This window comes from Cebus imitator, unplaced genomic scaffold (genome assembly GCF_001604975.1).
Source record: "Cebus imitator isolate Cc_AM_T3 unplaced genomic scaffold, Cebus_imitator-1.0 Scaffold361, whole genome shotgun sequence".
Taxonomy (NCBI): domain Eukaryota; kingdom Metazoa; phylum Chordata; class Mammalia; order Primates; family Cebidae; genus Cebus; species Cebus imitator.
Genome location: NW_016107676.1, coordinates 391448 through 409517, shown reverse-complemented (window position 1 = coordinate 409517; position 18070 = coordinate 391448). Strand labels below are relative to the sequence as shown.

The following is an 18070-nucleotide window of genomic DNA, read 5'->3' as shown; positions in this document are numbered from 1 at the left end:
TTTAACTATTTTATCATTGGAGACTCTATAATTAGAGGAAGATACATATATACACTACTTATATGTCAATATATATGTATTCATTTGAACAAATATAAATACATTTTATGCCAATACCATTAAGCAGATGTGAAAAAAAATTACCTGTGAAGAATAACATTTCTTTTTTCTTTTGCTTTAAATTTTGACTGTTTAGTTACTGCTCTAAATTATGTTGACATTGTAAAATTGTAATGTTGGCATTTGGGCGATAAATCCTTAGCACAGGAGGCCAGTAAAAGTGGCCTTGCCAAGTTGACAGGAATAGTGACCTAAACTATAATGATCTTGGTCATTCTTTGGATGTTTATGTATTGTCTTATTTGCTATACAAATGAACTGGAAAGAATTAAAATGAGACTGGAAGAGTGCAAGAAGCTGTTGAGTTTCGTTAAGGAATGTGGGAGCAGGAAAAGCAAAAGTCTACATTGGCATCTTGGAAAATGGCAATACTTGTTATGTTCCATTCTTGGCCCAAGATTTATACCACGTGATGCTTACTGAGACCCTGCCAAGACAGTCACTTTCAGTAACACAATTAGTGAAAAAGTCAAACTTTTTCAAAGTTATAAATAGAGGTGTTGGTTTTGCTTCAGGCAGACTTGTTAGGGAAAAGAAGAGAGTGAGTGTTCTGAAGTCCAGAAACAAAATTTGAGACGAGGCAGAAAATTCTAAGTCTATACAAAATGTCCTGAAGTCACAAAGAAAAATATAGTGGATCCAGATAGATAAGTGTTCCTTTATCTATATGGATTAAGGAAATTGGGGTAACTGTGAAGTAGAAGTAGAAAAAGTGTTATAGTCCGGGAGACAGTTTGTTCCAAGACTTAGAAATAAACTGCAGAGTCATTTTATTCGCTCTGGAAAAAAATGTGCTCATTATACAAAAAAACTGAAAAATACAGAACCATATTAAACAAAAAGCAAAGATATCAGAAAATGAACTGCTCCGAGACATCATCATCACTAACATTCAAGGTAACATCCCTCTAGACAGGCCTCTAGACACACAGTGTGCAGTAGTACCTAGATGATGGGGTCATACCATGCACATTATTCTTAGCAATATATTGTGGATTTCTTGTCATGTCAATGAACTATACCATTTTTGTATTTGTAGTATTGTCATCTATTTATGGATTTTTCACATTTTATTAATCCAGTACATTATTGCTTGATATTTATAATTTTAGCTATCATTTGAAAACTAAAACCACTTTAATGATTATATTTGTTCATACATTTTCCCTCTTGTATGATTATCTCTATTACCACTTTTTTTTTTTTTTTTTTTTTTTTTGCTGCCACCCAAGTTGGAGTGCGATGGTGTGATTACAGCTTAATGCCGCCTCAATCTTCTGGGCCCAAGGGACCCTCCCACCTAAGCCTCCCAAGTTGCAAGGGCTACAGGCTCATGCCACCATACCCAGCTACTTTTTTTTTTTCTTTTGTAGAGATGATGCTATGTTGTGCATGGTGGTCTCAAACTCCTGGCTTTAAGTTATCTGCCTGCCTCAATTTTCAAAAGTCCAAGATTACAGGCATGAGCCACTGTGCCCAATTATGTTTTTTGAAAAAAATTTTGAGAACATCTTTTTAGAGAACTGTTATGTGTACGTACTATCTGTACATGTATGTAGCTTACATATAAATTAGAAATTATTAATGGTGTACACTTGCTGCCAGCTCACTATGGGTGGAACATGGTTCCATTAAGCATTAATGATCACATCCTCATGAAATCCTTTATGGAAGATTAAATTATTAATCAACTTTACAGATACAGAAACAGAGGTCAACAGAAAGGTCAAACCATTTGCCCAATGTGACATAATGTCAGAGTGAGTACTTGAACCTGGACACCTGGGTTTAGAGGGTTTGCTGAAAACCATACTAATTACTCAATCTCTATACAATCCACGCTCTTCTCAAACTATGTTTTTAAACATCATATGATGTCAATATTTTTCTATGCCAATGTAATATTTGGAGTTACAAATACATGTTTTTCCATATATCCTGTTATTGACAGCTTTTCCCAATATAAATATTGCAGTGGGAACACTTGTATATGTATCTTTTGGCAATTTGTCTTCTTACAGTAATTTTTTTAGAAATGGGCCAAAAGTTAAGTATATTTCACATTTGGGTCAACATTGACAAACTGCTTCCCCCCACAACTGCACCCACTCCATCCAGTGAGTATGGAGATGTTTCCTCACAGTTACTCCAGCATTAAGAGTAATCAATTTATTATTTTACTTATTACATTTACTAATATCTTAGGCAAAAACGAATTATTGAATTATGTAATTTTTTTAAAAAATTATTTCAATAGAACAACATTGAACATCTATAGGCCACTTGATTTTGAAAGTACATTTTGAGCTGGGTTGGTGGTGGCTAGTGCCTGTAATCTCAGGTTACAAGGAGACAGAGGCAGGAGAGTTGCTGGAGCTCAAGTGTTTGAGACTGGCCTGGGTAATAACAATGAGACCTCATCTCTCGAAAAGAAAAAGAAAGAAATTAGCCAGTCTCAGTGGCTTCTGCCTGTGTTCTCAGCTATTTGGGAGGCTAAGGTGGGAGGATTGCTTGAGCCTGGGAGGTTAAGGCTGCAGTGAGCCAAGAAAGTACCACTCCACTCCAACCTGGGTTACAGAGCCAGATCCTATCTTATTTTAAAAAATAAAAAGGCAGTACATTTTAATGGCACTGATCCATGTGTTTTACAACTTAGATCAGTAAAAGTCTGAATAGCTTATTTGGTTTGACCTCTAAAAAAAATCTTGATCTCATCACTTCTCCAGGGTTAAAATAGAATAATTTCCAAGATAACATGTAAAATTAAAGTTGTGCAAATTGTCTTGTGAGAATCTAAGCAAAACAATTTTACATTGAACAATGAGGGAGTATGGCTACAAGTAATGCTTACTTTTTAATGTATTTCTTCATTTGTTTAAAAACTGCAGAGAAATATTATTAATTAGCAGTTTGTATTAGAGAAAATAGATTTCATATATATATAAAATCAAATTTTAAAATCTAGTACATTTCATTGTTATGAATCACTTATTTGATTTTTTACTATTATTAAGAATCTAAGGTTCCGTGTTAGGCCAGGACGGCTCATGCCTGGAATTCCAGAACTTTGGGAGGCAGAGGTGGGAGGATTGTATGAGGCTGGGAATTTAAGACCAGACTGGGCAACATAGAAATACCATATCTCTGCAAAAAAAAAAAAAAAAAAAAAAAAAAAAAAAAAAAACCGACACAAAAAAAAAAAAAAAAAAAAAAAAAAAAAAAAAAACCCTTAAACAATTAGCTGGGCATAGGGGCATGACCTTGTAATCCTAGAGATTCTGGAGGCTGAGATGGGAAGATCCCTTGAGCCCAGAAGTTTAGAGGTTACAGTGATTTGTGATGGTGCCACTGCACTCCAGCCTGGGTGACAGAGTGAGATCTTACCTTAAAAAACAAAAAGGACTGTCAAGGCAATACAAATTTCCTGTTTATTTAACAAACTCTTACATTATTAATGACAGTCATGACAGTTCTTAGAAGAGGTGTTATGAATTTACTTAAGAGAATGAAGTATATTCTCTTTACCACTGAGAGCGGGGTCTTGCTCTGTGGCAAGCCAAAATGGTACAAGTGCTGTGGAGAGGCCAGAATGAGAGACTCAGCCCTGGGAGTCTAAGGTTACAGGTAATCTTGAGGATGGTAGATATGAGAAGGTTCCTGAGAAATGACATGCCACATTGCTACATATGTGAATCACTGAGATACCTACTTACAAAGCTAATTTCAGAACTCCGTCCTCAAATAAATGCAAACTGAATTGTTTGAGCAGAAATTTTGGATAATTCAGCTCATATATATTTCTATGAGATTGTCAAAGCCTAATATTTTAAAAATTAGGAGCTGAATGGTAATATGTACTAATAATTGCTTATGTATCACATTGTATGGTTTAGACAAATGCTTTTACTTTGGACTTTTGTGGCACCAATTAGCTTAATAAGAGTATCTTTTTTTTTAATCGGTGTATAAATGATATATAATTCTTTTTCTATATTCTATTCTTTCTCCCCAAATCCCCAAAGACACACAGGGATGTCTAGACTTTTAAAAATGGGAATGCAGCAGGGAAAATGAAATTTTATACACACACACACACACACACACACACATATATATATATATATATCACAAAATGTGCTTCTACCATAAGGCAGAATTGGCATAAAAGTAAGCTTTGTCAATTCACTAACCTTCACTGAGGATATTAATTTTATTCAAATGGAAATTAAAAACACATGATTTTCAGGGTTTTAGAGAGGACTATATATCATCAAAAATAATATGCATTACTCAGGTGCTTGGTATTTACTAAGTTTGCAATCCACGAGAGTATTGCCCCAGTGGAATCTGAATCATTCCCACCTGTGGTAACTGCTCTTCTGCCTTGTGTAGAAGGAGAAAAGAGCCAGACTTGGGGTGTGTGCCATTATCTCACTGATCCCTCCCTCCTGGGATCCAAGATCGATTTTTGACATACTAAGAAATTTGTCGTTGGGGCTAGTCATAGGCAGTGGCAGTGATTTCTCAATGGAGAGAAACACTGGGGACATTGGCAGACCAGATCCTCAAAATTATCCGCCTACTGTTCCTACTTTTGGAAAAGCAAATTGAAGTTTTCGTTTTTGTCATATTTCATAGTAAATTTCATTTGTTTTCTTGATGAGTTAGGCTGGAAGAAATAACGGCTCTCTCTAAATACCCAGTTTGTGCTTAAGGTTGGAACACAATGATAAGACTAATTTCATTTTGGTTAGTATTTTCTGGGGCTTTGTGGATGTGTCCAAGAAAACTGAAGAGCCCTTAATTTTAGAGGAGGATTTAAGCATACATTTCAGTCCAGAGAGATTAAAAAATGATGTCATTAGCACTTCTGCCTTTAGGAGTCCTGATCTCTCAAGGTGCTGTGATCATTTATAAGAGACGAGGAAGATTTGGTTCAAAGAACCTTGACGAGTTCATTGACCATATGATGTATGGCTTCTAGCACTATTAACAGGATGCCCTTTCACAAGTTTGATTTAGAGGGAAAGACCTGATCAAAGATTTTAAGGATTAAATGTGGTCCCTTCCTGCAGTGTTAGAATAGTTTCTCTCTCTCCTTTACTATGTTCTTATATACATTTCAAAACCTATAAAAAATGGTACCATAAAAGCAAGAAGAAAGCTCCCTTGTTTTTGTTTCAGCTTTTTTGTTTATTTTATAGTCTATGACCTAGTTGCCAAGATTTCTGGAATAGTTGTGGAGTATTTTGTCTAAAATTTACTGATTAGGTAAATATCTAATTTAACCTTTAATTGGAGACAATTCAAGATATGTCATAGGATCTAACATAAAAATAGGAACTTACATATATAGAATATCACATTCATACCAACGAAGAAGAAAGCTTAGTTCTCCGTAATAATTATCCTCAAGTTGGGGTATTCCACTTAGTTTATACAAGTCCTTTGAGCAAAATATGAGATTAGTTAAATATTTGATGGACTCTCAAATATCTTCCAGGTTCAGGTCAAATATTTCTGCTGGGAATTACTAGGCAGAACATAGTGAGGGGCTTAGGATGGGAACAGCTATGTAGAGACAGGGAACATGGATGGTCAATGACTATATGTGACTGCCTAGACTTGGTGGCCCATGGTTCTTGTCTGGCATACTTGTCAGAAGTTGTCAAATGCTGTATTTGAAAAGAATGTTATGAACCTTAGATTCGGTGAAACATTTTTTCTTTTCATCAGTAAAATATGCAAGGGTTTTTGAAGTTTTAGACTTAGATGCTAAAGGGCAACTCTTCTAGATAAAGAAAGGTATTCCTTATGCAATCTGAAGCTGTAAATGTGAAACTCTTCACAAATTAACAGTTTTAGAATTTATAGTGCTTTCTTTTAAACAATAGGACAGAGGTCATTTTCTGGAACATAATTCAGAATAATGTTTCGCAATTTTGCATTCAGTTATTTTATGAAGTTAATACTTGTCAAACAAGATTTTACACAGAAAATATGATTGCTTTTTATCATTGTTTTACCATTAGAATTTAAATTACATAGTTGCTTTCTTATCATTAAAGTTTAATGTAACAGTTTAAAATTAAATTGTTATTGAATGTCATTGCTCTCTTTTGATGACAAACTTTCACCTGTTTTTCAAAATAGTATACCATATACTGCACATAAGCAAGTAATTTGACTTTAAATAACAAATGAAATTAAAATTTAACTTAAATTGAAAGTTTAAAGATTTTTTTCCTTAAATTGTTGGTTAACATCAACCTAAAAGACTATGCCAAATTATTTAGCAAAGCTTAATAATTGCATTCTAAAGCCAGAGGTTTCTGGATTTAATTTTATAGCCTTTGGGTTTTGTAAAGTCTTAGAGTGGTTCAGTTACTTTACAGCAATGCTGACCAACATGTACTAAGGAAATAATAAAAAATATTAAAAACCTTTCATTTTAAAGTTTAGCCTTGATTTATTTAGCCTTTCATTAAAGTCATAGGAGAAAGATATGACCTTCTCTTGATTAAATCAAATATATCAATAGGATCTCACTACTTTCACTTTACAACTCATCAAATTAAGTAAAAAAAAAAAAAAAAAAATTACCTCTAGTGGACAGGAATACAATGTTAACCAAACATGGTGGTGAGAGGTTGGTAGAAGGAGTAGAGAAATAAGTTCACATTGATGTGGACATTGTAGTTAGTTCAAAATAACCAATGGAGTCAAACAGAGAAAATGATCTGCAGGCCTACTTAAAATAATCTATATGTTGTTTATGTATCAGAATATTTTTCTATTTGGGATTACATAAATGCAAATTACAGGAAGATTTTAACTATTTTTTGAGGAAATTATTGGACTAGATACACAAGTTGAACATTTGGCTTATGTGCCTGTTTGGATGTATGTTTATGTTCATGGGTTCAGTGAGCATGGCGGTGCGATAAAAGAACAGTCTTTAATGTGTTGCAGTATAGGGCAAGTATGTGACTTCAAAGGTCTTTGCATAGAAGTAAAAGCAGGTAAGCGAGGGCTGAAGGAGAGGCAAAAGATCACAATAATGACCAAAAAAAGAAATAGCAATTTACCGAAGTCGTCTTCTATTTTCCTGCCCTATAATTTTAGAAATAGAAATGATAGGGCAGAGCCAGACTGCAGGGGACTGAGGAGGGCAAAGCACATGCTGAGGGTGCTGTGAGCATGTGTGGTTATTTCTAATCACTAGACAGTAAAGGAAAGATGAGAAGAGGCCTGTTGATGGGAGGATAAATGTTGCTGCTTTGTCTCTGTTTTTTTGTTTGTTTGTTTTTTGCTTTTTTTATGGGACACATTAAGCTGACTAATAGGCTGTAGCATATTTAAATGCTGGGAGGATTAGCCTTGACTGTTTTACAGAAAAGATTAAACAGCTTTGAGAGATTGCTTCATATGTGGTCCTGAAGTTGACAAAGTTGAACTTGTAGAAGAATAAACTAACAGAAAGTGGGGGGAGGGGAAGAAAAGAAAGTGGGCTTTTAGAGAAATTTATTTTTCAAGAATGTGGAAGGATACTAGAAATAATATTGTAGTGGCAAGAAGTTGCAGTTGTGTTAGAAGTGCAAACATGATGGTTTGTTGTTTCTTATGATGAAAGTAATTATTCTTTGCAGTCCTAAAATCCTGGTACAATATTATTGAAATATTTAATTTTTCATTTATCGCTCCTTTTTACAAATGAGCAAGCCTCAATAGCAGTTTTACTATTTGCTTTAAGCTTGGTTTGACCTACTAAGATTTTTTTCCCTAAGTCAAACCACACCTCATTCATCTTTCGACTCCAACTCTCTGCAGCCATAGCTCAGTCAAAATTCGCTAATGCTGCCTTAATTCCCAAAGGCATTGACCTTTTGTCTGTGCTGCTCGTAACTGACAACTCCTTGGTAAGTAATATTTTTGGACAGTCCACTGTGTTCAGCTATCTCCTCATGTAACTTCTAAAGCATCTCATTTTCTTTGTTCTCCTTCTACCTCTCTGGCTTTATAATCACACTCAGGTTCTTTCTTTAGCTTCTCTAGTTAAGAATACATATTTATCATAGTTCTATTATTACTCAGTTGCTCACTCTGCATGCTCTTCTATAGAACTCTCCTCTATTCTATGCTGTCAGCCATCGGCTACCATTGAAAGCTCCAAAATTTAATGTTCAGCAACAAATTGTCAACTATCGGTGAGCTCACCATCAGCATCCAAAACTGAATTCTTCATCTTCATCTTCAAATCTTCGTATTTTTTTTCCTGTCTAATTTTTTTTTTTTTTTTTTTTGGAGACAGAATCTCTCTCTCTCTCACCTAGGCTGGAGTGCAGAGGCATGATCTCGGCTCACTGCAACATCTGCCTCCCAGGTTCAAATGATTCTCCTGCCTTGGTCTCCCAAGTAGCTGGGACTACAGGCCCCTTTCACCACCCCTGGCTAATTGTAGTATTTTCAGTAGAGATGGTTGGCAAGGGTGGTCTCAAAGTCCTAACCTCAGATGTTCTGCCTGCCTCGGCCTCCCAAAGTGCTGGGATTACAGGCATTTGCCATCACAGCCAGCCCTGTCTAATTTTTTAATAATAAAGCATGTAATGTAACTAGGCTAATGAGGAAGATGATAGGCAATTGCACTGTCAACAACAATAGGAGTGATTATGGACTAGGACTGTATGCCCAAAAAAGACATAAAAACCAGTTTAGAATGTCATTGTGAAAAAGGTAGTTGGAGGAGATCTCATGTAATATCTTAAACCAGAAACTCAGGTTGGAAAGAAAAGTAGAATGGAAGCCACCATATGCTAGAAGTACTACGCATGTGCTACATTGAACATTTTGAAATACGCAGAAGAAACCATACATTGGCAATGCAGATTAGCTATGTGTAACATGTTGTGGAAAACTGAGGAGTGTTTTATGAAAGGAAATGATCACTTAATGGAAAGCTGGGAGGAAAGTTTGATTATTGCGATGTTTACTTCATAAGCAAAATTGAATGACAGCTAAGAGAATGGTGCAAGTAATACACACTGACTCTGGCCATGTCAGAACAGTAAGGTGTAGACTGTCTCTATCTGTCTCTCTCTCTCCCTTTTCCTCTTTTTCCCTGTGTCTGTCTCCATAGAATCTATAGTGCACGAATAATGCTGGCACAGAACGGTTTACTGAGCTGTTCACTAGAGCTTCTAGGAGAGGGACCAGTGAACATCCTTCTCTCCACACTGCTTAACTAAACAGATCTGTTACCTGAACCAAGAATTTAAGTTACATTGATCTAGTATAGAAGAGTAGCAACATGCTAGTGGCAACTTGAATTCCCAGAGAAGAGCTGCATGAAGGATTTGAGGGATTTAACTAAAGAACCAGGCTCTTACTTGGAGCTCTTAGAAGAGAGAAAGCTCCTAATACCAAAACCATAAATGTCTAATAGCAGCATGTTTCTCAGGAACCATCCCCATTACTGAGAAAAAGCTTCCTCATCAAAAACATTTCTTATCTAAGCCCTCATGCCAACAACACTCCACTTTCCATGATTTGGGCTCAGAGCTCCTCATCTCAAACTTCTAGCCGTAGGTAACATGAGTTCCATGGCCACAAGAAACTATCTTCTATTAAACAATTGTCATCTTTCACCTAGTCGGGATATAAACTTCAGTGTCATCTTAACTTTTTCCCTCATTCTCCGATTCAGTTAATCATCTTGTCCTATCTAACAAGACCTCTAAATTGCATCTCTCCCCCGATGTCCATTCCCAGGTCTATCCAGTGTCTCTCCTGTGTCTGAGACATAATGGTAAGCTGATAAGGCTGTACAGTGTCAACATATGGAGTAAATTATAAACTACAGGGGACACATTTTAATATGGTTATTTCAGAAACACAAATGGACGCTGGCATATTACAAGGGCATACTACAGATATGCCTTTGAAGACACTGTTTTCTCTCTCTGAAATCTCCTTCCTCTTTTGCTCCCAAGAGCATCTTCCAAACTTAGGTTAAATGTCTCTGACTTTGCGAAACCTGTTAGATTCCCCAGGCAGATTTAGCCATCCTCTGCTTTGTCTTGGTTTAGTACTTTTCGTTTTCTTCTATTATAGTTGAACAGGATAGATACTTTAATATAATTTTAAATAAATTAGACAACCCAGTAGGCTGTAAACCTTTAGCAGGTGCAGCTCATGGCATTAATCATCATATCTCCAGCACATAGTCTCATGCGTACTATAGCAGTTGAGTTGCTCAATAAATATATTCTTGAAAGCCTATATATGAGATGAAAGGATTAAAATGACGCTGGTTGTTGCCATTGTAGAATTGTTTATTTGTATTCTTTCTCCAGAGTGAATTTGGTTTAACTTTCAAAAGTATATTCTAACAAGATAAAAGGATGTTTCTCTTTTGACCTTTCAGGCTGACCTCTTCAACCCAAAGCCAAAATGTCCTCGGATTAAGACAGTTGATAGGATTAGTGTTAGGAAAGATTTCACATAATGAGATTTGGTTAACTTCAAGGAAATTTGGATGAATATGAGTCTCATGCAATATTTTAACATTGTAATTCATTGCTGACTCTACAGGGCAAAGGAGATCATAACCCTTAGTCCAATTTAAGAATGATGAATTGAGGGTTTTTTTTGTTTTTGTTTTTGGTTTTTTTTTTGTTTTGTTTTGTTTTGTTTTTTCCAACAAGGCAGAGGATCAGAGAGGTCTTGTTTCAGATAGAAAATTGCAAATTGAATTTACATTTAAAGTAAGCAAATGCACTGCCATAATAGTTGATATTTTACCAAAGTAAAAAGTTGATATCATTATAGTGATAGTTGCTAAAATAGAAACTAAAAATCAATTAATAAACAAATAACTGCTCTGTGTTGTGAATCGTGTGATAAGAAGATGATGCCAAGTATGATGCTCATTCTGGAACTGAGACGCTTAATATCATGTTTGAATGTTAAGAGAAAGGAAAATCACTCAGCAATAAAGACATATCTCCTGGAAAAAAAGAGAAGAAAATAATTGCCAAGAAGGTATCAGGAACATGGGTCCAATTGTCAGTATGGGAATCTTAGATGGGACAACATCATAAGCAAAGACACTTAAAATCTCAGGGTTCTTTACATTCTCACTGAGGATAGCCTGATATTACAGAGAAACGGGACTTCTGGTTGGATGGTAAGAATGAGGACCCTTGATAGAGGGCCTAAATGCTACCCATGTACAGCCATTAGGACTCTATGAAATGTCATAGGGAGACATTGTAGGTTCTTAAGCAGAAAAACAACAGAATGTAAATAGAAATTTCAGAATCCTATTTTCACCATTATGGGATGTCATGGATTTGGCAGGTGCTGGAGGTAGGATGATAAGCTGGAACAACATTCTCTTGCTAAGCTTGATTAAGTTTGGAGCAGTTCTACTTACATTCTTAATCTAGTTATGGTGCTCTATCTGCCTTATGAACAGTTTCTCAGTCGGTTTTTATATTCCTACCCTGGTCTAGTTCTGGGTCTTGTTTGGGAATTTTTAGAGCACTAATTTATGGCAGACATAGTTTTAATAGAGAGCATGAAGCAGTGAAAAGAACAGTAGGCCAGTGACTTTGGCCTCATTTAGCCACGTCCAGCACAGGATTGTGACAAAGCCATTTGAGGTCCTCAGGCTTTTCTTTCCTACTCTGGAAGTAAGACCACTGATCTGTATGAGCTCTAATGCCCTTCAAGTGAGCTTTGTGCAAAGAAAATCGTTAAGGGAAGCTTCCAAAATAGTCTCCGTATCATTGAGCAACTAAAATATTGAGCACATATTTTAGTGAATACTAAGAGGAAGACAACTTCCACACTTAAAATTTGATGGAATATTCCATCCTCCTACAGGATAGGTAGTAGGTTCATGATGACTGCAGTATGCAGGCAATTACCTTTTCCAAGAATGTGTTATAATATAGAAGAAAATAGCCGAAAATTAACCCCTGTAAATGTCACGGTGTGCTTACTGTATAATTTAAGTGGTTTAAATAAAGCTACTTATTTGCATAATGACGTTTTTGAAAGATATATCTTAAAAATAACAATACTATCCATTGATTTGAAATTAAAAATAAAAAGTGTAAATTAGTCTGGAAAAGGTGTCATGTCACTATATAATTAGATATATTAACAAGCATGTGGGCTATCACAAAGCTAAATTTAGCATGGAAATATATTTTAAGAGAATAGCTTTCTATTTTGTATTGAACATTTATTTTATTTTGCAAGAATTTATAAATTTTTATCAGCTTGTTAACCTCTATAATATAGATATGACTATATTAGACACATGTCGAAAAATAACTACCTCACTAGTATTACTTATCTGAATTGAAGTCCTAATTTGATCACTGCCTGAAATGATTTGTAGGAAACATGGTGTGAAACATCAGAGCACCCAGAGAAACACTAAATATAGGGATTTCTAATGTCATAAAACCAAACAAATTATTACAATGTCTAGACACAGTCTAGAGACATGGTGGAAAATTTTTAATAAATTGATTTTATAGACCAAACTGGACATTTGACGTAAGCATCATTTAATTTTTCAAATCAGTGAAATGATACATAACTGAAAGTTTACTTTAAAAAGACGAAGAAAAATAATGTTTTATTCCTTGGAGTAATTTTCTTTAGCCAACAAATGTAACACCCAGAATCTAGTCTAAGTAGCTGTGCCATTGTAGCTATTTGGGTGTTTGGCAAAAATGGAAATTCCTGGGGTTTCCTGCAGATACATCAGGTCTCTGAACACCTCTGAAATGCGTATTTTTAACAAGTTCTTGAGGGGTGTTTATTATGCATATTTAATGTAAAGGACACTTATCTAGAAGTATTCTTTGGTTCTTAGTCTATTATTTGAAACTTTTGCCTGTCATTTTGATGATGGATGTTGGAAAGCAGGGTTCTGAGTTTCAAGGTTGAGTAACAGGATTATGCTGGACCTAACCATTTGTTTTATTAATCATAAGTGGGCCTTTCCATCTTCCATTTTCTGCCTGTAATTGAGGAAGATAATGAAATATGCCCTGATGTCAGTTATTAAGCTCTATGGGTAGACTGTGCATTTATGTTATATAAACCAAAATAGTACGTATTGAAAATTATTCTATTTTGCCTTCAAAACAGATTTTCCTCAGAATGAATTTTTTCATGAGTTGGCCTTATAATTTTTTTTCTTCCATAGAAACAGCAAATTTGTTTTAAAATTCTATAGTATTCATCAACTTTTTAATAAATAAAACATTCCTAATATGCTGGCACTGGCATTAATTTTTAAGCAATCACAACCTCTGCTAGTAACACTACTGTTTAGGTTGAAGATAGATATCTATCAGGAAATTCTTGAGATCACTGTGGTTTACATGTAGATATAGCCTTTCCACTTGCCTTTAACTGAAATAATCATTTCTCTTTCATTCCCAGATGTATTACAAACAAAAACGTTGAGTTCACAAAAGGAGATTATCTCCAATTTGAAGGTAGTAGCTGTCAATAATTTACTTGATAGCAAGCACCATATCTTATTAGCTAAGTACTTCTCATGACTCACAGAGTTTCCATGCAGTTGTTTCCTAGGATATGTAAGTCAAGGAATGTTAGTTAAATTTAATTGGCCCCGTGGCACTGAAGTAGGAGAAAATTATATTTAGAAATTTGGGCAGCTTTATGTTAATGAAATTTCTTTTGAATCAGAATTTTAGATCCAGGCAACACTGGTTTATTGCCTTCTTCAATGGCTGAATCCAGAATCATACTTTGTTTACATCAATACAGGTGTCTATAAGTATTGTAAATTAAGTTGGTTTTCACTTCCTGAAAACCAGATCATCTTATTCATGAGTTTAGCTTTTGGGCTACGTGACTTAAGTAATTAATAGATAAATGTCAATGCCTTCAATTCAAATTTCTTTTTCTCTTCCAGTTGTCTTCTTTCTTTTGCACTACATATTTTTGGTACAATATTCCTTATTAAAGTTTGAACTCAGAAAGGAAGGGGTCTTCTCACATTTTAACAATCAAATTTTATCTTGTGGTCTTGTATTGATGGTACTTTCCTGAGGCACCAATGTTCTCCCACTAACTTGTTCCCCTGCAAATGTATTGGTCACTGCTAGATAAATTCGAAGATTTCTTCCAGCAAAATCTTTAATGCCTTGGGGAGGTGTTAAGACTGATGAATCTGACTAATCTGACTATGGTGAAGTCTAATAGGAGTTGCTTCTATAGTCAAGATGGTTCATGAGATCATTTACTTACCTTTTCATGTATTTTGTCTCTCTTCTTCCTGACTCGACAGCGCCTCCCACAGTTCGTATTGTGCACTCAGGCTTGGCCTGTAACATTGAAGAGGAGCGCTACTCTGAAAGGGTCTACACTATCCGGGAAGGAGAAACCCTAGAATTGACTTGTCTAGTGACAGGACATCCACGTCCACAGGTGAGTCCCGAACTGTGACGCTGGAGAAAACATTCTGACTTTTCTCGGAAGTCAACAAGTGTATATTTTAGAATATTTAGCTAAAACTGTGTGTGTGTGTGTGTGTGTGTGTGTGTGTTTGTGTGTGTCTGCCTGTCTGTGTGTGTAACTCAAGTGCAAATATATGTGCAATGCCGGACGAGACTGGGGAATTCAGAACATTCAAACTTGAGCTATTCCTGTGTATAACATGAAAAAAGAAATTTTTGTTTTGATATCGTGAGAAATGTAGAAGACACTTCTAAGGAAGCTGTTAAACAGACAGCTACAAAAATATCTCAGTAGGATAACAATTCATATGGCAATGAGTTTATTTTAAAATGTGGAACATGATTTCATGATGACATAATTGCAACTGAGAGGTATTTGTTCTGAAGAATGTGATGCATGAACTCACGGGTACTTTTCTTACTCCTAGCCATTTTATTCATAGAAAACCTTGAAAAACAAACAGTCACAGATTCTGTATGCACTCAGGCCTTCAGAATCATCAGCTATAGCTTTCTTCAGCTAATTTAATGAAACAATAAAAATGGAGACTTTAAAAGGGCACTAAAATTACAATGATATATAAAGAAAGCCCAGGTAAGGTGGCTTACACTTATAACCTCAGCACTTTGCAAGGCTGAGTCATGGAGATATCTTGAGGCCAGGAGTTGGAGATCAGCCTGGGTAAAAGGAGGACAGTGTCTCTACAAAAAAAAAAAAAAAAAATTAATTAGCCAGGCGTAGTCTCACCTGCTCTGGAGGCTGACATGGGAGAATCCCTTAAGCCCAGAAGGTTAAGGCTGCATGGAGTCATAGTTGCACCAGCACATTCCAGTCTGGGCAACAGAGAGAGACCCTGTCTCAAACAGATAAACAACAGCAAAACAAACAAATCCCAAAAACAGGACAAAAAACTTGTAGAAACAAACGAAACAGTTACATAGAAGATAATAGATTTAGGCTTTACATATATATGATGCAAAAACCTAATTTGAATGCAGAATATTGGAATGTTTTACTCAGTAATTGATCGTTCTTATTGTCAATAACCTGACTACCTCAAAATTCATATTTGTAATTAACACAAGCACTATGGTAGGAAAAGAAGTCTTATTTACTAGACAAAGTTAGATATTTTAAGTATTGGTCTTACAGTAAAAAAAAAAAATCCAGCTAACAAAACTACAGAGGAAAAAGTAAAGAATAATGTGGAGATTTTATGAACTCACCATTTTAACCCTGTTTTTTACTTCTGTAATTCTTAACTTTTACTGAAGGATCCTTAACTCAAGGATCTTTTGATTTAGCATTTTGACCCTGAAATGAAAAAAAATAGGAATATGAAGAGTCACAGAATGAAGCATTAAATAGATAAGACCTTGGCTAAAACAGAAATGGTAAAGTATGTTCAATAAAACTCGTGCTGTTGGTAAAATGAAAAGAAAAAAAAAAAAGTAATCTAGAAAGAATAATTATTAAAAATTGTTGAAAAAGGAAAACTCATAACTAAAATTTCAAATTATAACATTAGCTATTAACTGAAAATAGATTAATAAAATTCTATTCATGAAATTTAGATATATACAATTTGAACCAGGATAATTTGGCTTGACAGAAAAAAATGATTCCAAAAGACAACATACAAGGACAGACTGATGACTGATAATGATTAAATTTTCAAACAGGGAAATAGATATGTAAAGTGTTTTCATTTTAAAATTTATACAGAAAACAATGGAAGTCCAGTGAAAATAATATTACCAAAAATTTAAACGATAGACTTAAGAGAAGATTAACTCAAAATACAGTATTGTTAGAATTTTATTATAATATTTATTTTGTAGATGTGGAATAGAAATTTCAGAATCAAAAGTTTGAATCTAAACAAGAGGGTGCAAACACATGTAAAAGAAGCCTTAAAGAGCTTTATGAGAGGCAATTTATGGCAAGAGAAGACTCATCAAGGCTCCCATTAGTCCCACACTGAGTGTACTAAACTGACACCTTCTGAACTCCAAGTCGTATTTTAAAATGCAACTTCTTATCCCTGTTTCTAACTCACCCCAGGTGTTGTTCTGCTGCCTCTCTCTCCATCCTCCTGTCTCTTTAATATTGGAAATTTTCCATTTTCTCCATATATTTTCCCTTTTATCATTCACAATCAGTAGCACAATCTTTGACCTCTAGGCAAACCCAACTAAGTTCTGAAATAAAAGAGTAGATCATTGATTTTTTTTCCTTAACAATTCCATTTTTTGGAACCATTTCAATGTGTTTTGGCCCTAAAAAAAAATGTATTCTTTTGGTATCAATATATTTTTTTTTGTAGAGGTAATTAAGGTGTTTGCAGGTGAATCCGTTTCAGCTTATAATGCCAGTTGAAAAATTATCTGGGCCTCTTCATTGTCAACAAAGTATATAAGGAAGGCTGACAGAACAGCTGGGGCTTGGCATACAGACCAAAGACTAAAGGGCATGCTGTTGGCAACTGGTCCTGAGGATGATTTTTCTTGGCTGATATCAGAAAGCTGGAATGACTTGCTTGCTTGTCTAATCTGAGTATCATCATAGCTGGAAATGCAGTGGGCAGGAAGACAGAGGTTCTTCATTCACTCATCAGCACATTTCTTAATCTGTTGCCTTTTCCTGAAGCAGTAAGAATCATAAAGATTGTTTATTTCCAAAAGTATTCTAAAGAGTATTTTTTCTAGCCTCTTTAATTTTTTTAATGATATATTGTTTAGTGATGGGTAGTGGCCCGAGGGTATTTATGTGTTCAGAGAAAATAAAACAAGTGAAGGAGAGGTCAGTATGATGCAATGGTTAAGAGCATGATGCTAGAACCAGATTGTCTGGATAAAATCCTGGCTCCACCAGGACTAACAGTGTGACCTTGGAAAAGTTCCTTAATCTCCCAGCTTTCTGTGCCTCAGTTTCCTTTATTTGTATATTAGAGATGATAATTATCTTATAGAATCCTTTTGAGAGTTAAATTTATATTACGGATATATACACACACACACACACACACATATATTCTGTGTGTATAAACATACAAATATACATACACAGTCTTGGTACCTAAGCATGTCAGCATGTAATAGAAACATGTTGGCTTTATTGTTTTTCGGTAATTTGGGAGCATCAACTCTAAGATCTAGAGTTGAGTGTGTAGGCAGGAAAATAAATAGGTTTTATAAAAGGATTCCTATGTCTTGCTTTAAATTAGATGCATTTAAATCAATTTTAGCATTTGCTGTGTTTTAATGCTCTACATAACCTATACATCTCTGTTAATTAGCTTTCTTAGCTTGCAAGGAATAGAACTATGTTCAGACTACCTCATTTAATGAGGGTTTATTAACAAGATACATGAAGAAGTGAGAAAGAAAGAAAGGATTCCTCAGTAAGTCTAACAGTCTAGTACAAGCTCTAGATGTCT

At 35.1% G+C, this 18070-nt stretch overlaps 1 protein-coding gene across 1 annotated transcript in view; it reads left to right on the top strand.

Moving 5' to 3' along the window:
- The window catches only part of LOC108288041 (MAM domain-containing glycosylphosphatidylinositol anchor protein 2-like), a 735245-nt gene that overhangs the window by 368024 nt on the left and 349151 nt on the right, over window positions 1–18070 (top strand). Inside the window, exon 2 of the mRNA XM_017506819.2 lies at window positions 14462–14601. Coding sequence (XP_017362308.1) covers window positions 14462–14601 — 140 coding nt within the window. The remainder of the gene's footprint in view (window positions 1–14461; window positions 14602–18070) is intronic.